The sequence below is a fragment of the Prorops nasuta genome, unplaced genomic scaffold, assembly GCF_024137725.1.
Source record: "Prorops nasuta isolate Cenicafe-Biocafe unplaced genomic scaffold, Cenicafe_Pnas_1.2 PNAS00003, whole genome shotgun sequence".
Taxonomy (NCBI): domain Eukaryota; kingdom Metazoa; phylum Arthropoda; class Insecta; order Hymenoptera; family Bethylidae; genus Prorops; species Prorops nasuta.
This window is the reverse complement of record NW_027116800.1, coordinates 7,441,374-7,465,470: the sequence shown is the minus strand read 5'-3', so window position 1 is coordinate 7,465,470 and position 24,097 is coordinate 7,441,374. Positions and strand designations below refer to the sequence as shown.

The 24,097-nt window shown below is 40.0% G+C and overlaps 1 protein-coding gene across 2 annotated transcripts in view; it reads left to right on the top strand.

Moving 5' to 3' along the window:
* Positions 1–24,097, top strand: part of twin (CCR4-NOT transcription complex subunit 6-like twin) — a 340,886-nt gene that overhangs the window by 293,873 nt on the left and 22,916 nt on the right. For both annotated transcript variants that reach the window (XM_066724900.1, XM_066724901.1), the window contains one exon: positions 12,850–12,918. In XM_066724900.1, coding sequence (XP_066580997.1) covers positions 12,850–12,918 — 69 coding nt within the window. The remainder of the gene's footprint in view (positions 1–12,849; positions 12,919–24,097) is intronic.

The following is a 24,097-nucleotide window of genomic DNA, read 5'->3' as shown; positions in this document are numbered from 1 at the left end:
CTTTGGAGGTGGCTTAACTTCGCGTCGCCATACCTCACATTGATGCGACACGCGGTTGGCTTAAGCTTCCTGATATTGCGAATTCATCCAGAGCTATATAGCGCATTATACGCGCGGGAGCTCGCTGGATATACGTCTTCCGCTATACAAACGATCGTCCTGTCGACTATAATCCACGAGGGGGGGCCATGAAAATACCTCTCGATTCTACCCAGCTTTCAAACTTCGTCCCCAGCTCCCACTCCCACCCCCACCCACCTCCCATCTCCCTCGCTCACTTCGATTCTCCCTTCTACCCCACCCTTATCCTCCTTTCATTTTAATGCCTCCTGTCTGATTTGATTATACACTACGCCTTTTACCTTCTTTGGATCTTACTTATTAAGAGGCCCTTTTAATTGAACAAAACGGACAAGATCATCAATAAAAGCGATTTTTTGTTATTCAATGTTGATCAACCTTTTCAGCTCGCTGTTTCAATCTGGGGTAGGGGAAGGGGGGGGGGGAGAAAGAGAGAGATGATCAGTGAATTGAAAACTGGTTCGTTCTCCATTTTATCACGGGAGGTAGACATTGTACCAGTTTTAATTATAGAAAGAACACGTTTTTTACGAGTACGTTTCGCAAGCAGTATCTGTCTCTTTGACGTTTGCGTACCAAATTGAATATGCTGGCGATCGTCAGAGGGCGGAACTTAAATTGTGCCCCCGAGTCAGGTATTTAAAACAAGAAGGAATCGATCTGCGAGTACTCCGCCTATTCTTTACGGATAATGCCTGAATTAAACTGAAGAAGTTATACGATACATGAAGAATTTCGTAATAAAATTAAAACGATCGCTTCGATAATTTGATTTATACTCTTTCGAGCTTGTAGGGACAGAAAAACAATTGAAAAATGGTTTGAGTTTTATAACGGACAAAAAGCAAATATGAATGGCAAAAATTTAAATGCACTATAATTTATACATAAACGCGCGAACTCACCATGCTGCTGGGGATTGAAAGGTTCTCGCGAAATAGGCGAGATCGACTTTGATCGTTCGACAAGGGGCAAAATATTCAAAGGTTCTGAATTCATATCTTTCCAATTATCCGATTTTCCGTGAGCTGCTTGAAAATTGCAACTGATTGAAGAACGTACGTACTCCAATCAAATCTTAATCGCTAGTCGAACTTTTATCTCTCGCTTTCTGAAATTTCGTCATTCGGATAAGCAAAAAAGCTGCTTCGTTCAGTGTTATAACGGAAGCTTCGAAAGATTTAACGTTTAATCGCTCAGAGTGCTACCGCAGTTTCCTTTGACCGGTGTATATATATATATATATATATATATATATATATATATATATACGCAGCAAACGATTTATTGATGGATTTCTGCAATTTGTCGATAGATTAAAAAAATCCTAATGTTTTCTCTTCTTGAAATATAACGAAATGTTTCTGCAAAATAGATTATTTCATGTTTACGTATAACTATTTGCTTAACAAAAGCTGAAGCAGAGATCGATAAAGCCTACATTTAACAAATGAATAGTGAGAAACAAATTCTTTTATTCAAATAGATCTTTATTTCAATAGTCGAGATGAAACATGTACATGATTTTAATAATCAACCGATTTAACTGAATAAAAGTTGAGTTAAATCAATATTAATCCATATCATTAAATTTCCTTAATAGCAAGTAAAAATTTATTTGCGAATATTAAAAAAAAAAATAGATTTATTTGAATGAAATAACGTTTTCTCTCAATGAAGAAAACTCATTTAAATGGCAGATTCGCAGACAATTATCTAAATAGAAAAATTGGAATGAAAAAATCTCTTGAACACAGCATTTGTAATAATAATGCACAAATATCCAAGGGGGAATTGTTTATATATATATATATATATATGTATATAGAAGGGAGGATCTCCACCATATATAAATATACGATATCCTGGATTCTCCCGTAATAAGGTGCTCTCGTATGCCATACGAAGCCTTCTAAAAATAGATAGACCCTTTCAAGTGTAATCTCATAAATACAGAGCTTTACCGTAACGTAGTAGCCAGTTTATGAAAAGATGAAAAAGGAAAAGACCATAACAGACAGAAGCGAAGAATAATACAAGTCTAACTGCTGAGCATTACGGAGACTACCAACGTAACTTGCGAAAAATATGAAAAGCCCTGACGCAAAATTTCTTTAATTTGCAAATCGAAATGGATAAGAGGGAGAAAAGTTTCGGTTGTTGAGAGCAGTAATGATCGTTTTGTTGGAAATTTTTCATGCATATAATTAATTTGGCTGATTTGAATTATGCGAGTGAAATAATTGGAAGTGGAGAGTGAAGAATGGGAAGGAGAGAAGGAGAGAAGGAGAAAAAAGAGTACGAGAGCTGGAAGAATAGAATTGACTGGAAGACGAATGGAAGGTCGAAGCGACGAAAGGAGAGGAAAATGCGAAGTAAGCTATGGCATACTGTTACTTTGAAACTAATCCGAGTTGGCAGGAGTTTCCGCATGAAGAAGAGGAACACAAGGATGGAGAGGGAGAATAAGAAGAGGCAAAAGACAGAAGACTCGGTTTGGTTGCGGAACGGAGGAAAAGTTTTCCGATTAAGCCACTAACCAGCGGTAAGCCGTCCGATTATTGTCTGGCGGGCATCAGCTTGATTGTGCCCTAAGGAAACTGAGAAGCTGAAGGAGCGCTCGTTATCTCGATATGCCTTCCTCGCAACGCTCCTTGCACCCGTTTGCCCTTCTCCCCTCCACCCTACTACTCATCTCTCCCATCGGTTTACCAGCCATTCTCTCACCCATTGACGTGTGACGAGCTGATACCGATAGAGATCCATTCATCCTGACCTAGCCACAACTATATACCATATCCACCGTGCCACAACCATATTCAACCAACCAACCACCCTATCTCATCAAAATATCGATCATCTACCTTTCCCTCTTATACCCAAGCTACATTACCTTACCACATCATTTGCCAAAAGCTCGCTCAGCTCCTACTCGATCTAAATCTTCTCTTGGCCCTTAATTACAATCTTATACTCGTGTCTACCTATCATTTTTATCTTCCCTTAATGCTTTCTGATCTTTTCAAATAAATCCTCCCTCGTATATCAGTTTCTCCTCTACATAACAGTGTATAACTCGAATTATTTCTATATAAACAGGATAGATCTACGCGTAGATCTATCGACCAGTTTACGCAGCGCTCTCTTCAAACTTAAAGACGAATAACGACTTTTTGATAATGCCAGTGAACACGAGTCTATGAGAGTAACGACGCGTAATTACGTGTTGGCAGAGAAGAGCACGAGTCTTGGGAATATCGATCACAAGCGTTACATCAAGATATAATATCGACACCTCGTTTTTGTTGATGCCCCTCTCGTCAACAAGGCGGAGATCGGCATCTCTCGGCTTTCTGCCCTCAGCTTCTTCCTTGCCAACGGATATGACTTCGATAAACTTTAATAGGATATACATTTGCTGCTTTAAGTACATATGATATACAGATTCTTGTCTCCCTTCGATACCATCGTCACTCTGTAGACTATGGCTTTAAATATACCTTAAGGTTTTACATCCGGATCAATGACGTTCCATTATTGTTGCATGGACCTGTATTTTTATTAACCACGTTTTTCCTTTTCTCTGAAAATACAAATTAATACAATTCGGTGCTCTCTGGCTTTCTCAATTCCGGCAACTTCGATTCTACGTAAATAACTAACCTATACGCGATCCACTTGCTAAATATTCAAAGTTGCTTCTATTTTACAGTCACTTTGGTCACTTATTATATTAAGAAAGTTCAATTCGGGTGAATTTATGTAAAAATGTTCAGAAAAGTAAAATGGATAAATGTATATATACATACACAATACATCGTTCTAGGAATTAATGATCTAGTTTTTGGGATATATATAAACGCGACAGAATTGAATTATTAAAATAAATTTTTCAGATCAGTTTGATTCCACAGGAAGAGTGCAGAGCGCGCATTGGGGTGAAAGATGGAAAGATATTTATTCCAAGGACAAGCTACACAAGTGCGATTAAAGATCATAGGTTTATGGAAACTTGCATTAGCACGAGGCACATGGATACGACGCGTGTAATGTTCATTTTCATGAAGTCCGAAAGGCTTTACTGGGCGAATGCATAGCTCGGTGCATTTAGGGCATTCACGGTTGCTGGATTAGCATGGAGTTTCAAAAAAGCACAGCTAGCTCGGCAGGAAACTAGCTTCGTTTAATGTTGTTAAAACGTTCCCGGAGTTTTAACGCACAGACGAAATAAACATAGTCTAGCGTTAATTGCACTAAGCTCTTCTAATTGTGAGTGCACATGACCAGCTGGCGATAAGCCCTGGTCCTCGACATGCGACTTCGAATCTTTGTGCGATTTTTTGCTCAGATATTATATAGCACGCCAATGGTCGCGCCTTTTCTACTCTCCACCTTAATTCCCTATTTAGCCCCGTTAACCAAGCCCCTCGAAAAGGTCTTCGCCGCAGCAACGGGATTTGTTGTTCTAGAGAGAGAGAGAGAGAAAACACATTCATTCTCGTTGGTTAAATAATTCTACAATTATATATATATACTAGTAGCACTGGTCAATGTTGTTACCTACAGTGGCGATAAGAGTGGCTTATAAGCGATCACCCAGGCATCTTTGTAATTGTATCGGCAGGAAAGTTATCTGATAAGCTTAAGTCACCATGCACACAGGCGGAAGTAAGTATATTTTACGGTAAATCGCGCTGTGTGCAGGCCTTATCGCCCAACCGTTTTAACGTTACGTTCATTGCTTGCTATTTGCACTGAAATCTAACACTATTGGAATACCTCACGAGCTGCCTGATAGAAGGCCGCTTTGTTTAAATAATGCGCATCTAATTACTAACGGTACGTTGCATTTATAATGTAATTAGAAGATGTTTATTAGGGAGTTTTTCACATGGGGGCTATATACGGTGAAAGAATTTAAACAAATATGAAGAATTATGAAAAAAGCAGGGCGAGGCGTACTTGTAAAGCGTTAGAGAGCTGAAACATTGAGAACGTCGGCCCATAAACATGCCCAGGCATTAATTGCAACGAGTCCTTCTAATTGTAACAGCACGCTCCGGTCGAGATAAGCATCGTTCCCTTTCTCTCTCTCTCTCTCTCTCTCTCTCTCTCTCTCTCCCTCCCTCCCTCCCTCCCTTTCACCCTTTTCCTGTGCTCGCGTGCCAGTATTCCACACAGAGGCGCAATCGTTACTATACAGCACTCTATTTTGCGACAATTAGCGCGTGAAATTCGTTCGATCGTTCCACGAGTGATTTATGATCCGTACGCAAACAGATAAACATCCGTGCAATGCCTCATTGACGAATCAGCTATTTTAACTGAAATTCTCCATTGCTGACCATTATCAATTTTCCGAGAAAGAGGAGCAATGTTCGGCTATTACGGATTTACCGGGGTAAACGCGTGTAATATAATGAGGAGAGATGGGAAGTTTTAGGAGGAGGTACCGGAGCAAGGTTTTCGTTGTCCAGTATAAATCTAGAAAAGATTTCTCGTGGTAATAAAGCGGGCTTGCAGCTATAATATCTCGGATGGTGGTTTATTGATGGGCCTCTCGTAAATATGTATCGGTGGATCACAGTAATTGTAATATGCTGGAGGGGTTGGTCGGCGAAGCACAAAGAGAGCCTCGCTCGGCCATTCCTTCACTCTTGGCCCATTTCTGCTTTCGGTTCGTATGTACGCCGAGCTATTAAATTTTGCGATTGGAATTTATTGCGACATATCTTGATAAAACTGGTGGCAATAGGCAAGCTGTGCCATTAATAAGCTTAGAGCACGAATAGACGAAGATGGAGGCCGACATCGCCGACGGGAAAGTTTCGCCCTTTGCGAGAAAATGAAATTCTTACACACACATGCGCAAATACAGGCGCGTACACGTAAAGGCACACCGATACGAGCGTAGCAGCAGGTGCCCTCGAAAACGAATCGATAAGACAGAACGCCTCGAATCTTTTTCGACAACAAAGAAAAATACTTTCTCCTTGCCTCATTTCGATAGCTTCACCCTCTTCGAGAATCACCTTCTCTCTCCCCCCCCCCCCCCCCCTCCCTCATGCTCTTTCCCTCCCCTTATCTTTCCACCAACTTTATTATCGTTCATTCCAAAACGTCATCCCTTTACGATTCTTTTATCATGCTGTAAAGCGCATCGTCTTAATAAGGAGTCTATTCGGCCTTTATCCAGATTTCATTTTCACTTGGCAACTTGGTGAATATAAAGCTCCTTTGCTGAAAAACGAACAAAGGAGGATCCTTCTGTACACACGTCCGGAGGCTCGTGTGTATCTTTCTGACCACGCTTTTTCATGAACCGATGATAAAGTCATAACGACGTGAAACCATTAACGCGAAAGTGAGAAACTCGATGTAATCTCCACTCGCGAGTTTAAACTTTATTGCCGATATAATTTTCAAAGCGTGACGCATATAAATTTTATGACTAGCAGCTGCTTGAAACCTTGGCAAGTATTAAAACTATATATTAAACAATAATGACGGGGGCTTTATTACTATTCACATGCGCGAGATTTCGCCGTTACTGAGCTATTTCAGTGCAAAATACACGAGAATTACAAGAAAACTGAGGAAGATGAAGACAAATTGACGGTGGTCTCTTCACAGCTTTCCCTCTGAACGTTTCTCCTTGAGATTTTCTCGGTAATTCAATATATACGGAGATATTAATTAATTTCGAAAAATTACCATTTTGCGATATCAGCAGCGAGAATTTCAACCTATTTCTCTGTTTAATACACAATTTATACTGTCTCGTTACATCATGATAATCAATAAACGCGTGTGTCTCATAATTATTCAAATTTTACAGTTGTAATATTCATCTCGTTACGCATATTATAGTTATTTAATCCGACACGGTTATTGTACACTAACCTATTATAAAGGTAATTCGAGAATGCTTATAGTATAGCAGAGGAGACTGAAGTATATCAGTTTTCATGGAGCAGGGAAAATTTGAAATTTTAACAAAGCAAAGGACATCCAGATAACTAATAGATTTAAGGATGTGTGGAGGGGAGGCTATCAATAAGAAACCGTTTGAACGGTTCCTTTTAATTCTGAAATTGACTGAACCATACAATATTACCTTTCGCGTATCAAAGCTCGACATGCAAAAGCGTAGCAAAGTGGTCTGATGTAATAAAAACGTGTATTCGAATTGTCAGAATGATTAGATTTAAACGTACGCAACAGTCATGTGTACAACAATTTTCTCCCTTTTCGATTATCCGAAGGATCGATAACTTATTGGCAATTTCCTTTTGCATCACCTCGAACCAGTAAACTTCGTTTTCCCTCGAAATCAAGGATTCGGTATAATTTCCTATGTAAAAGTTTTACGTGACTGAGTATGGTCGTTTTATTTGCCGATATTGAACTGTTTCGCGATAAAATCTTTTCCCCAATTTTTTTATTCTAATTGAAACAAATCCGCACAATTTTATTATCAAACAATTCTCGATAGAAACAATTTAAATAATCGATACACAGCGTGTGTTATTAGATGTATGCCATTAAATATTAGCTCGAATTTAGCAAGCTTTATTTTATAAATAAAAGAGAATTGACTGTACATATATATATACGTTGAAATGGTTGCTAGAACGATAAATTCATTATCGTTGTTATTAAGTTTCCATCGATTAATATTTTCAACGGCAAAACTGTTAAATTTGATAATACAATATAGAGTCGACTAATTCCCATGCAACGAACGTATCGAAAAACAAGCGCCGGTTAAGTTTTGTTTATGAAATCCGCTGATGCAACAAGTTAAAAGTATAAAAAGGGAAATGCACAATAATGGCATTACGGATCTCTACACTCTTTCGCGCGTGTCACACACTCGGCTCTTTCCGTTTATATTATCTCACCGATATTCCCGAGAGTACTATCTTTGCTCTGTCTCCGGGGGCTGCCGAGGAAGCGAAATAGAATTCTCAGTTTCAATTCTACGACTCCCCTATTCTCGGCGCCGAGATAGCGTCCGGGACTTGCCAAGGATTGGCTACCCCCTTGTCAGAAGTTCAAGTGCCGCCATTGTATTCCAATCTCCCTTGTGAAGTCGAAAAGTTTTTCCATAGATTGGTAACGATATAGCATACAGACAAACGAACACACACACACACACACACACGCACAATTACGTACCACGATAACCTGAGACTTTTCAAATTTTATGCTCAATCGTCCGTATTATCTAAAGCACTGGCTTCAAAAATACACTCCACAGCTATATATATAAATATATATATATACTGCACCCTGCACTACATTCATAAACACGACGACGAAGGTTTCTCGATTAAGAACGGACACGCAGCAAAACAATTAAATCGCGCAAGATATAGTAAATGGTAAGACCCTTTGTTTTCCAATAATCACTATGGAATTTATTGTTTAGATGAAAAGCTCGAACGAGTGAGCTGCAGAAAATTATCAGTAAATTGAAATCGCAATCTTAAATTAAAATCTGAATATACGCGTATACGTGCGGCTGCATGTTACGGTGCTTAGTCACTCTGTCCAATGCAGGTTTCTTTCTCCACTTTTCTCGCAACTTCCCTTCTTCATTTTTCCCTTTTTCCCCTCTGCGTCTTCATGGCCATTTATCGAGGTTATGCGTTGTGGGATTTTCTGTCGACGCGTTGACACGGTAAGAATGTGAGAATGATATTCGTTAAACGATTCAATTACCACGCGGGAGCTGTAGGATTCCGTAAGTAAGGGCCATTAAGAGAAGCAAGTGTAATGAACTAGTTTAATGAGCGTTCTCAAAGCGACCACTCTACCGTCTTAGATTGAAGCTCCATTCCTTTGCAATTATAATAGCCTAGTCAGCACGATCAACTTTCTTTCAGCTGCACGATACGATGCCATCAGTAACGATACAGCCACGTCACTGAAGTTGTGTGGTCTTCTTAATCGTCCATAAATGTATATGTATATGAGCTATTATACATTTAACTGTTTTATTTATTTTTATCTCTTGTTTGTCATCTCCAGAGAGTTAAACAATTCTCTATCTTCTCTCATCCAGATTCTTCACACAGACAGCCCCTATATATATATATATATATATATACTTGTCGGTCCTTCTTTTCATTCCTTATTTTCTTCCAGCTAGCAAATGATATTTTGGAAAATTGATATTTCAAACTGTTGCAATAACTACGAAAGTACAGCAGAAACAAAGCATTACCCTTTTCAACGACGAAATGTCATTATTTCATTTAACAAGATCAATTTGACCCAATTTATTTAACACAGGTATTACGCATTACGAAGATACAGTGGCAACGTTGCAATTACAAAATTAAAGTAACTTAATTAATCGACATGGCTCCCTGCAACATCTTTCCACAGTCCTGTGTCGACTAATTGAAACTCAGACTAAAACTACTTGTTTTAGTTTTAGAACCACTTAACTTGCACTTTTGCTACTCTTGTTTGCCTCGCTCTCAAACTTTCCTCAAATTCTTGAGAAATTTGATAATTTCACGATTCTTCCACGTAATCCGTACTCGCGGAGCTGTAATCTACCGACTTCATGGAATCGCTTATCCTGCCTTTATTACTTCGTAGAAAAGTTTTTTTTTCGCCTTTTTTTCTATACGTTTATTAAATTTTTTCAGTGGAACGTCGTTGAGGAGAAAGGAGCGAGGACAATAATTAGAATGAAATTAGAATAGTAAGCGCTCTGTAAAAAAGAAAAAAAGCTCTGGCACTGTATTGATACTCGCGGGGGGAAATGGCAAAGTGCCTGTGATCCTTAAGAAAATATATATATATATATATAGTTTTTCGTGCAGTTGTATTTAATCGCTATGCTGCGAGAGCACGAAGCGAGTAATAAGTTAACGAATGGGGAGCAAGTGGATAGGGAACGGTGGAGAAATTACGAAGCGAGCTTTAACATATATCGTAGGGTAGCGGCTTGTTTGAACTTGAAGGCCAAATTGTAGGGTGAAAGATGAACTTTGTCAAGCCAGTGCGCATTGTGAATGGAAATACGTCTGGTTTTAACAGTTTGGCCAGCGTTTGTCCCAGCCATTCGTACTTCTCTCCTCCCCCCTTGGCACTTTCCACTTTTGCCCACTTTCCCTCCGAAAGATCTTGAGAGTGTGGCAACTGGGAGGCTCTGAATTGTTAATTCTGATTACCTTCTCGCCCGACGTCTACTTTGCTCCAGCCACTCGTCTAATGCCTCTCCATTTGCGTCAGAGCTGAGTCACGTTCCAGGGTTTCAGGCTTGTTACCGCTATTTCCAGGAAGTCGTTAACGCCCTTCGCTCCCTACGAGCCTCCATATTTTCTCTCCTTTGCTCCGTGCTTTTCCACCCCCCCCCCCTACTCCTCCGCTCTTTCCCCCAACCCCTTCCACTTTCCTACCCGTTTCCTTCAAATCCTTGCGGCCTCCTTTGCCACCCAATGCCGACCTCATATTCAGCTATGTTACTTGGCTAAATGGCGCAAAATCTACCCCCCCCCCCCCCCACCTATACTTCTTCCTCCAGCACTATTTCTCCTTTACACGATAATCTATCCTCCCAAGTTTCTCGCAATCGCCTTTCCAGCACATTTCGGCTTCTTAAACGAATCAGCAAATACTATATGCACTGATATATATTATAGCTATTCCCTTTAATCCTCATTTTCTCCAAACTGTACCAGTCAAACCAATAACTCTGTATCCTTTTATCACAATATTTATACATACTCGTGAAATCTAAATTTTATCAAATAATTGGATAAAACCTGCAGTGTTTTATCACTCGATTACCTTAAAATTTGATTCTACACGCGTCGCTCGATATCGAGGAGTTCCTGTGTTGCGCACATATAATGATATACTTAAAATTAACTCGCTTACACAGTTATGATCCAATACATGCTTCCTTGTTTCGTCGGATGTTCAAGCCGGAAGGTTGGAAACGCGGGCGTTTTGGAATCTATTGGCCAATGTCGTTCGGTGATGAAGCAATGTTGATTTTCGATTTAGCAGGTCGGAGTTGTGATTAAGGGGTGAGAGCACACGGATGGGTGGGTTAGGGACGACGGAAGGAAAGGTCTGATTAAATCTATTTGCTGCGTGACGAACGAATAAGCGAGGATGGAACGAATGAAGGAAGGGATCAGGGACGAAGAGAGAGAGAGGTGGATGGATGATGGCGAAGAGAATAAGAGGGAGGAAGAAGAAGAAGAAGGAGAAGAGCGGTGGAATCGAGGGCTCATGTTAGTAGCGGAGAGAGCAAGCCGCATATTTAGATCCATTATTCGGCTCGCGTGCAGGCCAGCGATTATCTTAAAGCGATCGTAGATGCTACTCCAAGCTGGGCAGGCCACTGCGAGCATTCATTTTCTCGAGGGTTCCCCCGGGGCAGTGCTTCTCAATCCCGCTCGACTTTTTTCCCGAGCGCGTTTCGATCGAGAAAAATCCCATCGATTCAATAACATCCGCTGCCGCACGACCTCCACCAAAGCTCGCTCCTCGGAATTAGCTCCGCTCGACTGGAACATTAACTACTCCTTTTCACGATAAATCCGCATGATTGGTTAATCGACGCGTCTACATTAAAGCTCAACCCGTCACTTTTACGTTTCATTATCTGCGCCCGGCTAGAGCGTTCCTTTTCGCATGCAGATTAAAATCCTATATATATATATATATATATATATTCCATGAACGATTATCCCGTCTAGGGATTCATCATTCTCTCTGGAATCAAAGGCTATGAATTAGAGATATGTTAACGAGAGCAGCATACGATGTGATCCTTGTAATTTTCTCTCTACTAATTAATTAATACAATCTACACATGTGTGTGTGTGTGTGTGTGTGTGTGTGTAAAAGTGTCCACGTGGCTCGTTAATAAAAATTCCGAATATTAATCGCTGCTGTGTCGTCGAGTTTTAATACCAGTCGTTAAAAAGCTCGTTCGATCGCAGGCTTGACTTTCTGTACAGGTGAATATATATATATATGTAGTAGCGAGGGGAGGGGCTGATGTTCTTTTCAGTAGAAGCTAAAAGGTAGATGCGTTCGTGCACTTTTAATCCAGGAGACTCGTGAATTGATAATTGCGAGCCATCGTGCAATCCACTTTGGGCGGTACGCAAAGACGCCGAGATGAAACTCCAGTGAAATTAGAAGAGAGAAGCTTAAAAAAAGTTGGGAGAGGTATAGATAGATGAGACGCATGACATGCCTCTCGTTGCTAAAGCATCCTTCGCTACTACTTTGCACGTATCGCACTTTTAAGTACGTTCAATGTACTCGACTTACTACCAATTGGCCGGTGTAAAAATGCGCCTAACTATCGCTGCCAGGAATGTGCGTCGTTTTGTAAATAACAACCCCGTTACGAGACGAGCTCTCTATACACCTTATAGTTTAAACCGTTTAAGGCGCACTAGTGCACCAACTTTACGAAGTTCTACTCCTTTTTCAAGTATCTCTTCTCATTACCGATATTCGCTGAATGCATTACTAACATACACATACACCTTACGCACTTACTTTTATTCGAACCTGGAAGCATTTCGCTTTTAGACGTTCCTAAGAAAAATATGCTTTTTCACGATACAGCGAGCCTTCGCGAATACCTATGTAAAATTATATAGTCTCTAAGTTAGCTCGTGGTTTTCTTGGCCCAACGAAAATACCAAACGACATTGTACGGTCTTCTTTTTACGACCTGATCTGTTCTTAACTAATATATTCTCTATTTGCTTTCAGTTACGGCCAGTCAACCGCCACAACGACCCTGGATTCCTCTAACGAGACCCAACAGGACAAGACCGACCTGTGAGTATACAATGAATATTTCAATTTATAACTAGTGTACGTGTAATATATGATACAGTTGTAAAGAATGTCGCGATGCTGCAAAACATTAATTTATGATGTAATTTAATATAAAAAAAAAACGTAAATTGACTAACGACTTTCGATTATACCTATATATTTATATATAGGTATGTATTTATTGTATTTTATGAAAATTCACTTTGAGACGAACGTTCCTGGAGAATTATGTAATCTTGCGTGTCAAACGAGTGGTTTAAAGAGTTCAAAGAGTCTTTTGTACGGCCTTTGTGCAGCTTCGACACACCGCGCGCAAGTCCAGCCTACGTAAATCGTTGAACGTACGGAAAATTTATATTCTGCGGTGAATTCTTCCTCTCTTGACATCGAACCGCTAGGATCTGCTTATCCCTTCTTAATCCTCCATCGATACCAGTCGATACATACCGTTAAAGTCATCGTAAATTATTTATCAACCGCCAAACGTTTAATAATGAAAAAGTTTCACGTCGATAGTCAAATCAATCCAAGTTAATTGAACCGCGAACTTAAAATGCATTCGACGCGATCAAACAAGTTTCTTGGATAGAAGTCTTGATTAATTTGCAAGCCTGAAAAATCGATAACGTAAGGTAGTATCGTGAGAGATCAAATATTATGCGATCAAACATCAAACTTATCCATGCGAAAGGCCGATCACATTGCTCGTGTGTTAACATTACCATTCGCTGCTAAAACCAATCTCGACCTATAAAACTACAAAACCTCTTTGCTAAATCGTTACTTGTTAACCGCAAACACGTCAACTTCGCTATTAAGGAGCCTCTTCCGAGCCAATCGTGTGGTCTCTGAACAAACACGAGTCAGCCTCGATACTTGTGCCAATCATTATACTGCTTTGTATATAACGGAGAGGAACCGTTCCTTACAATTTTTCACCCTAATAACCCAGAATCTTCGCCCCTTGACTATTAGCACGTGATTCTAAGCATCCTTTATAATATATTACAGTCTGGTTACACAGCTAAGAAGCAACTTATCTTCATTCGCTTATGACTATATTTGTAATAGTAAATTTTACGGTCATATATAGGAGGTTTTCCTTGCGATTTTTCTTAATAGCTCGAATGGAGAAAATTACTCCTAGCCCCATATTCACCGGTGTTTATATTCTCTCTAAATTATTACGAAATAACCTCTCTTGGTTCCTTGTAAAGTTGGGTATTATCGATCCTCCCATGGTATACAAGGTACTTCCAACTCAGGCAAAGAACGCGCGCGAGCGTCGAAGGGCTGGCTTTTCTGAAAATTTCATTTACCGGTTCATCGTTATACAAGAACCGCGAGACTTATTAACTAAATATACTTGTGTTGCCTGTCAACGTAAAATATTTTCCAGCCAAGATGACCGAGAAATTAAACTCTACGCATCTTTGCGCTGGCTGGCTTGTTTTCTCACTCGTGCTGGGGGCTCAAAGTAATATGGGAAAGATTTCGTGAAATGAATCATGTAGTCGTGAGAATAACGGGCTGTAAATGCCTGGCCGAACCGTATGGCAGTAAGTACTGGGCTAGCGAAAAAAAGCTTTAGCCACTCCGTGGAAAAATCCACGGCGGAGGAAGAAGATGCGTTGCGATTCGCGTTGGCATTAATAAATGCACACGGTGCAAGCCAAGGTAACGTGACCCCTCTCAACGGTACTCACCTCAGTCATTGGTCAACGCTTACCTACTCAGATTTCATACAGAAACTTGCTACTTATTCTGGCGTTATAACTTAAGCTCATATTTCATTCAGGCCCCGTTTTATACCTACGCGTTCTTATCAACGACGAATCATCCCCTGCGCTTTGTATCTGTATACGCAAGTTTACGTATTTCTCAGTCAGTAGGTAACAATAATATACACGCGATATAACCTAATTTCATTGAAACATCTCAGAAATTAATTTATATGGTTTTTATTTTTGCTCGGTGAAGCATTTTTTTCTTTTTTTTTTCTATTTTAATTTAGAGTGCAAGAGGGAGTTGGGGAGGGGGAAGGGAGGGGGTGGGTAAAGGTATAGTTTGATGCAAGAAATTCTCAAGAGGAGAACGCCTGCGGGCTGGGCACATTACAGTTAATAAAGGCTACATTAATAAATGTGGTGCAAGACGAGGTAACGTGACCTTCCAGGAGGAAAGCCACCTTGACCATTGGTCAATGCCGACCGGTAGACCGTAGAACGGGCCGAGACTCGCTGGCCCGGAGCGCCGCATAATACGTCGTGCTGCCGCGATTGCTACGCCACGCTATCTCAACAGATTTATGGCTCCCTCCTCTTTTCTTTCATATACTCGTTCACCACCCACCCTTGTCTCACTACCACTTTTTTCAAGCCCAAAAATTCAAGAATGAGAACGAGGGGAGAGGAGGAAATGGACAGCAGCAGCAGCATCAAACGAGGGAGAGAGAGAGAGAGAGAGAGAGTGATGAGATTGTTCTGGAACTATACTTCTATTCAGTCCCAAAAAGAAAATCCCATTGTCAACCCTCTGGAATGAGAATAATAAATCATTTTATAATGCTTAAAATTTTTCATTATTTATAATACTCTCTCTCTCTCTCTCTCTCTCTCTCTCTCTCTCTCACTCACTATTTCATCTACATTTTTACCGCACCTTATAATCCCCCACTACTCTCACCTTGTCCAAATATTCTCGCCATTATTCTATTCCTCATTCCCATTCATCACCCTCTGTCCCGCAGGCCGAAGAATAAAATATATATGCGCGTCCAGTAGCCGCAGCAATGGGGTGAGATTTTCCCCGAGAAATAGACCATTGGAGAATCCCCGAAGACGACTACTTATAATTTAAAAAATGTTCGTGCCAACAGTGCACAGATAAGTGCACCGAGGGATTCGAGTTGCAACACTATGCAATTTCAAGATAAAACGAGATCTCTGGCCGATTCTTCCTATGTCTGTATACGGATTTTACGTTTAAACTTGCTACGAGGATATCCAGGAGAAAAATGAAGCGTGCGGAAAAGTTGGAATTGAAGCACGCGATTTCATCGCGAAACGATGACTTCCAGCTTTCTAGTACTTTTGAGTAAAGCGATATATCGTGTGGATCGGAACGCGCGAGGAGGCATTATTTGGAACCCGTTGCTCGTGATAGGTCTCTCTATACGTGCTGACTCGAGAAATGAGACTAACGACTGCATTGGCGCGCGCGACTTTCCAGCCAGCAGGACCGTGCAAATTACTTTCTTACGCCTCGCTCGCGACCATCCGGACTACTATCCTGACAATCATAATCATTACACGTGCACCAGCGGCAGAACAAACCCTTGGATCTTCCAAACAGAGCAATTATCTGTTATTACCATTCCAACTCTTGTAACTGACCGATTATATTCTTATTAGAATTATTATTGCCATCGTCACGTGGTCAAAAGCTCTAGGTACGATCATTAGTGAAACGGGATTATACTACTCGCTCCTCTCAATCTTATTATTTTTATTCTTATATTATTACCATCGTCATCATCATCATTTTTAACATTTCCTCTCTGCCCACTGTCTCTTTCTCATCGGTCAGTATTCCGTTGAGTGTATACTCTAATTTTTACTCTTCGCACTGCACTCCTATGCTGAATTGAAAAACGTTAAATTTGCAGAGTTCCACGTACTATAAAAGGAGCGTATAGTTCTTGTATCGAATTCGAGCGATTGTAATAAATAGAATAAACGGGGGTAGTAAGGTTTCTAAAGCGTTCCAAATTAATATATTATGAAACAAAAATTCCTTCGTATCTTTCAGCTACTTTTTTAGACAATTTCAACCGAAGAGCTTTTGCTGCGGGATATTTGAATTTGAAATAATACGTAATGTGAGCCATGTGTCTCGCAAATGATTCGGTTAAATGATATATTAATACAGTGGTTTGCAAAGCTCTTGAATGGAAGCAGCTACAAGAGTATAAAATAAAGGATATAGGCTTTCATTAAAAGCACAAAGTACGCGAGTGAAAAAAAAACACAATTACCATTATTTCTTCTCTTTGGAAGGAAAAAACTAGGAATGTAAAGCATTTTTCTCTAAAATCTCTTCCTTTCAATGTATCGGTCTTTAACGCTTTAGAATGCTCACTCTACATACTGTATAAATTGAAAGAGATCGAGGGAGCCTGAAAAATTTGAGCAATCGCAATGATAGATGATTGCTGCGTTTGCTCGTAACCAGAAGCACAGAAATAGAATCATCGTAGAAAGGTTAAAAGCTGGCGTTGAACAATTTAAACTATCGTTTATATCGCGCAAGTTTGCAATTGAGCATATTGTGCGTCTGCGAGCAAATAATTCTCTATATGGCGTAATGGCTATAATTGCATAACATTCGCATTTCCTACGAGTAATTTGAGTCCTGCGTGGCGGTATGTGCGTGCTCGCTAATGTGCTCCATATGCACAAATATGCTTGGTCCAAATTACATTAACAACGCCAATATGAAGTATACGAAAATTATACCTCACATTCCTAATGGAACCACGTGAAACACATAACGTATACCTGTGTACGCCTACCTGTCCTCGTGCACAATCGTAAAGCTTTTTTCTCTATCAAAAAATACACCGGTATAATTAACGCGGATGACACAGGAACACGAAAAACCAGATAGGAATCCTAATTTATCATTGTTAGCACTTTTGCAAAGTGACAAAGTTTGATAAAGATTTATGTGGTCTTTCGAAGAAGCGTGTAAACGATGGAATAAAACATGTCACAGCTATATTATTAACGTGATTTAGAAATTCAAGTTATCGGGTTAGAACACTTGTATATACAAACCGATGGAGAATGAAAACTTAGTCGTACAAGCTGTTATTGTAGGATGCGTGTATGACGAGCAGTTTATCATATAAAACTTTGTTACGCTGTCGGAAGGTAATAGTGAGAGAAGCAGAAGAGCGCGCGGTAACATCCGAACTTAGCTGTTTATATTCCGACGTTAATGTTTCTTGCCAATTAAGCGCAATTGAGATTGGATTAAATTGCGTATAGAGTTGTCCGTTTATCAGTGGATTCATCTATCATTGCATATATATCTATATCTACACATATAAATCTGACAGAGTTGTCGATGACTCGATTGAGTTGGCTTCTCATCACGACGACGTAGAAGCATACAATATATGTACTGCAGGTGTATCGTTAATGATAGCTCTTATCAATTTGAAAAGATCGATTTTCTCTCGGGCATCATTGACTCGAGCCAATTATCGCCATTTTCCTCGGCTCGCTTCTGTTCTCTACTAAAAAGCGCGCAGTCCAATTTTGTTATCTCAGTCTCATGCGGCCTCACCTGACGTTACAGGTAAGACGCCAGGCTGGCATATCAAGATTTATGCGATAGCTCGACTCGCCTAACCAATCGAGCGGATTCACAGATTCGCACTGCGAGAGAATATAAGAGGCAGCGGCGTACAGAGAGCAGCTAGGCTGCAGGTATAGGGAAAAGCCCGCTTGTTCTCTCTCTTCTTGCCCGAACGTGGCGAATTCCCAATGGAGAATGCAGCTGCGGCACACACACTGGGGGAGATTTCGGTGGACAATTGGATTTATTGGCCGATAGAGCTACTACTATTTTACAGCCTAGCGAATAAGAAGGGAGAATGGGTTGGAGGAGGGCGGGAGAATTTATTTATTGGCACAAATTTTCTCGCGGGTAGTTTGTCCAGCATAAGGTTTAATTTAGTCGAAGCGCCCGTGTCCCCCTGGGGTTCGTTCGCAATCTCTCCTGCAATGTCTCCTTGTAAAGAAAACGAGAGGGAGAGCTGTAGGAGGAGAGATGGAAAAGATGAATTGCGAATAGGAAAAACTAGCGAGAGTATTTTCCAAAAGGGCCATTTGGAAGGATGCAACTTGCTTAAATGGGATGATATATATCAAGCGAGCAAAGTGCCAACTTGTTGCATGTAACACCTTCCACTTGACAAGCTCTGCCTGCTTAGAAACTCACCAATACTATACAGAACACACTATACTGGTCTAATCTTCAATCTACGCTCGTCTGTTTACCCTCCTGCCTTTTTTGCTTTACGATCTCTGTCGAAAGCGTGGAAGGATCGCACGCTTTTGCTACAGCGATAAATTTTTTACGATCTGATAACTGTGTCCAGCTAATATATTTTCTCTCGCGCAAAACACATTCCAACAATTTTCTCTTCTCATCTTATTCCTATATAGGTACTCGCGCGCTAATTCATTTAGAATCTCTATACAGTATATATAACTATAGGTATAGGCGCGATATAAAATCTATTTTAGATTTATTTCCAATCTACGTTTGATCCGTTGTTTTTAATCTTAAATCAACTTTCCGATAAAGTTTGGTACGATAGGGGAATATCGATATAGTATAGACGCTTGGATATTACCGTTTGAAAATTTTATTCAAATGACTGACGCTCCCAGAATCACTTGCGGCTAAATTAGGTTACCCCCCTGCTAAAATCTGTTGAGAAACTGGTTTGACAACTCTTGAGGCAGGTCGCGATATTGCTGACCTCGGACTTGGATATGGCGCGATGCTCGCTGAGGCTGCCTAGATCTGAATGGCTCCCCCCACTTTAGCCTTTTCTTACCCCTCCAACATCTACTGTTTCCTCACAAAGCTCTCAAACATATGAATATTACAGTATACCATCCTACTACCATCAATTTTAAGCTTATGCTAATCTTGGGTAAGATAATCCTTTCATGGGAAATTAGATAGACCAATTAAATGAACTTTATTAATTTCTGCAAATTTTGCTGAAATTCTCAACTACAATATAATTCCATGGTAATTGAATGATTGTTTTTTAATTCTCGTAGGAATTATATATCTACGCACAAAAGCCACGAATACAATACTGCTTTTTATTCACAAGTTTGTTTAAATGTACAATTAAATTCAATCTTCAATGTCATTCACATTAAATTTTCTTGCTTGAAAATATTCAATGTTAAATATCAAGTTATAAACAATCTTCCTTTTAAAATTAGATTCTACTTGGCTTTTTATATCGCTTTAGTGAGAGGGATAAGTATTTAATTATGATTGATGTATATATTATAACATTAAATTTTCTTATTTAAGAGACAAATAAAGTATGGAGAAAAAGCTTCTTAAGGAATTCAGGCTAGGTAGGTAGAATTCTATCAATTACAGATATTTGGGCTGATATAATCAATCAATGGTATACCTATACTGGCAAGTGGAAATAATTAAAGTGATCATTATTTCGGTTAATTAAACGATGTTTAAATTAATCTTGGGATAGCTATAAGTCTTTCATGCAAAGCCGAATATCGATCATTGAATTTGAAACGTTAATTGGAAACGCTGGTAATTGCTACGTTTCTGGCTGGCTTTCGTGCTTGACCAAACATAAAACAGGCTATTCCGTAAATGGCCGAGTGAGCCTGCTTTTAAATATACATTTATAAAACCAGAAACAACCTTTAAATAAATTGCATTGTCTTTTTCATTTTTACTATTGAATTTATTCCCATACACACCATGTATCAAACTTTTTATTTAAATAAGTTAGAGCTACCCCTTTCTCTTATATTTGATTCTTTAGCCACAATGCAGCCACTTATCTCAAACAATTATTGCATTTATAAACAATGTAAGGCAACTAAAAGAGGTTTGAAATAAATCATAGCCCAGTCCCCCCTCCAAGCTTAAAATTTCTCGTCATTTATTTATTCAATCAGCTGATCATGGCACGCGACAACTATATAGGTTTTCTTCTAACGTTACACACAGACTGTTCCCTAACTCTAATTGCCGAAGCCTGCTTCATATCCTGTATACACATTCTCATACAAAACTCGTACATTTCCATACTTATATTTTATGCAAAGAAAGACCAGCATTATTGATTCTGTTATAATAGCGAGATTTTACAAGCGAAAAGAGAATAAAGTTGCCTTCCGAACCATTCGAAATACGACGTATGTGAGAAGAAGGTAACAAGGTTGCGTGGAGAACGATGGGTTTATGGGAGACCGCTCTGCGAATTGGGAAATGTCGGACTGGCAACTCTGAGGACAAAGACGTTAATTGCCTCGCGTACAATGGGCGTAATTAATTGTGAGCGGAAATAGCAAGTTTGCGAATGTAAATAGACAGGTAAGTCGGTGTGTATAAGGGGGAGGCGGAGAGGGTTGGGTGGGGGGGGGTGGTGGTGGTGGTGGTGGTGGTGGAAAGACAAGGAGAAACAGATACAAGGAGTCTCCTGAAGGCATTCGTCAGGCTCGAGGGCAATACTATTGCTACTGCATATTGCTGCGCGCGCATAAACACTTTGCAGATGAAAGTGATTAACAAGCTGACTGCCTCCGCACTGCACATTGAAGCTGAAGGCGAAGCTCCTCCGTCCGTATTCTCGAGCTGTGTTTGCCGACAACCGTGCCCAGGGCACTTGCGTGCAACTTCACTTTACGACTAGCGAATGTTACCTTGTTGCTTCCACCCCCCCCTCCCCTCCCTCCCTCCCCTCCTCCTTTCCTCTTTTGCTCAAACGTTCAACTTCTACGCGCATCTAACTTACACACCTGAAAAATTTTCACCTAAATTTTGCAAACACCAATCACCATACACCACCCTCACCCAAAACTTTTCTACCTTATCTTACCAATTTTGTTCGCCTCCGTCTTTTCTCCTTCCCCTCTTCTCTTATTAGAAATTTTTTGTCCTAGTACTTCAGCATTTCAAACAGTAGTGGGATCAATTTGCCAAATATTGTCTCATTTCAGCTCGACTCGTCTGATCAATTATATTTGATTACTTATTAAAAATAACGCGGACCCTCAAGGGGTTCTCTCTCCTCTCTCTCTCTCTCTCCCTTCTTGCAATAGCTTGTCTTTTTTTCGCTTATAACAAAGGGTATACTTTTACCGAGTACTCTATTATTAGGTAAGTTATAAAAAAATATTTTTACTGCCAATGTAGTCACATGGCAAACAGGAAACGACGTGCAAGAATTCACTTCATGGTGGCAATGTCCTGTGTGGATTATACGGCTTATAGTACTTAATATCAATTACCGGAAACAATAAGAGTCCGTTAGTCGTGAACCTATCGGTTAATGTGTTAAAGGACAAGATAATAAATGCGACATTCGCTCTTTGGCGCAGTATCTATTATTACATCGCCGGATCAGATTATATCTTTGCGGTGGCACCCCATAATGCGGAAATGCTGTGTTTACAGATGAAGCCCGATACCGTCGTACCAAACAAAAGTGCTCGTAGAAAATAAACCACTTTCTCCAATAACTGCTTTATGCGAGAAATAAATATCAGAAATATTGAGAAAAAAATTAAACCAGACTCGAAGCTATGTTGTATCAATTTACGTGGTTTAAATTGTTGTGGAAATTATTTGATTAAATTGTTAAACTTTTAAAATTAATTATCGTTTGCCAGAAGGAAAAAGAATTATTGCATCGAGACATGAAACTGAGGCTTCACGCTTTGTTAAGTGAAATTCAATGTTGTATTATTTCCGTTGAAATTTCAAGGCTTCTTTCGTGTTTCTCTACATCAGTGGCTCCAGTGAAATTTCCCCTCGATTATCGGAAAATTTAATCCACCAACGACGGTCTTAGAAGCGCCTCTTCTAATATCACTGAGTCCGGTCAACCCCTATCAACGACTTTACTTAACAAGATGTTTGCCCCAATGAAATAGCAAAAATTGATTATCCTGTAACGTCCGGATAGTTTCATTGAACTCGCGTTATCTTTCATCCTTTCATTTTTCCACGGGTTTGCGAGTAAAAGAAAATGACCCTCTCTCTCTCTCTCTCTCATATCCTTAGTAGTTTCATACTGGTGGTTGAGAGTAACAAAAATAGATCAAAGTCATGAGGAAATGCAACATTTTCTCCTAAGAATCCTGTTAGGTAGCAATTCAAAAGAAATGTATCTCTTTTTCAGCCGAGACTTGACGTTGATTGGATATGAATGAGAGGGATACCTGATTAATCAGTGCAAAGGCATTGAATTATTTAAAGCGCGGTGAATCAATGCACGCTTACCGTGATAAATAGTTTCCGTTTGTATTGATCAAGTGCTTCAGTACGAAAAATCCATGCAGGAAGTAAACTTTGAAAGGTGAGATATGCAAAGGCAGCATATTATACGGGGCGTTTTTTCCCCCCATTAGTATCAAAGGTTATCGCGAATGGTTATACCACGCGCAGGGGCATCGTTTCCCGTTTGAGCTCTGATAATCTCATCTCTTGTTAAAAACAAACACTCTGACAATAGTAGACGGAAAATAGCATTTCGCACACACACACACACACGCGCGCGCGCGCGCGCAACTGATGGAAACGATCGAATCACCTTGAAATTATTTAGCAAGAATAAAAATAATGGCTATGATAAAGTTCAATGGCAGATGCATTAACGAGTTTTAGAACGACTATAGTGAAAAAGTCGTTGATCGAGGGTTGAAAACACTGGCAGAAAATCGGTATTATATAATGGATTTGCTCGTTTCTTTAGGATTCATCTTAACGTTTAGAGTGACATGAAAAAGAAAGAGCATTTACTAGTTTTCTGGGGCTTATGGGTGTGCTTTGCTGCAACTATATGTAATGTACGAGGACCGTTAGTGCTCTCTCTCACTCTGTCTGAAAAAATTGCAGCAAGAAGCGAGTATGATCGTACGTAAGAAGCGCAACACAAGCACCACGCCTCGCGAGCACTTAACACGGATTCTCGGTTCTCGACGGCCACTTATCTCGGGCCAAAGATGCATACTTTACCGGCTCGCGTTGCTTTATCGGGACCAGGCGCAATTGTGCCGTGGCAAAATAGATCGAAATACGCGTCTCGACCCGAACCGAATAATAAAGCGGAGACTCCTCTTTTATCGTCCTTCCGGGTTTATAAATTCACTCGGGTGTAACCAGCATAATACGTTGCGTTACTCGCGCACCGTCTCCTTTTAACGACTGAAAAAAACTGCCTCTTAAGAGACTCGGGCGCGTGTCGACTATACTATATCGCCTCCCCGCAATATTCGCAAATATATACATACATATGTATATAGATGTACCATATCCTCGCAAATAATAATTCCATAAACTACCTGACACTTTCCTTTATATCGCTTTTGAAGATTTC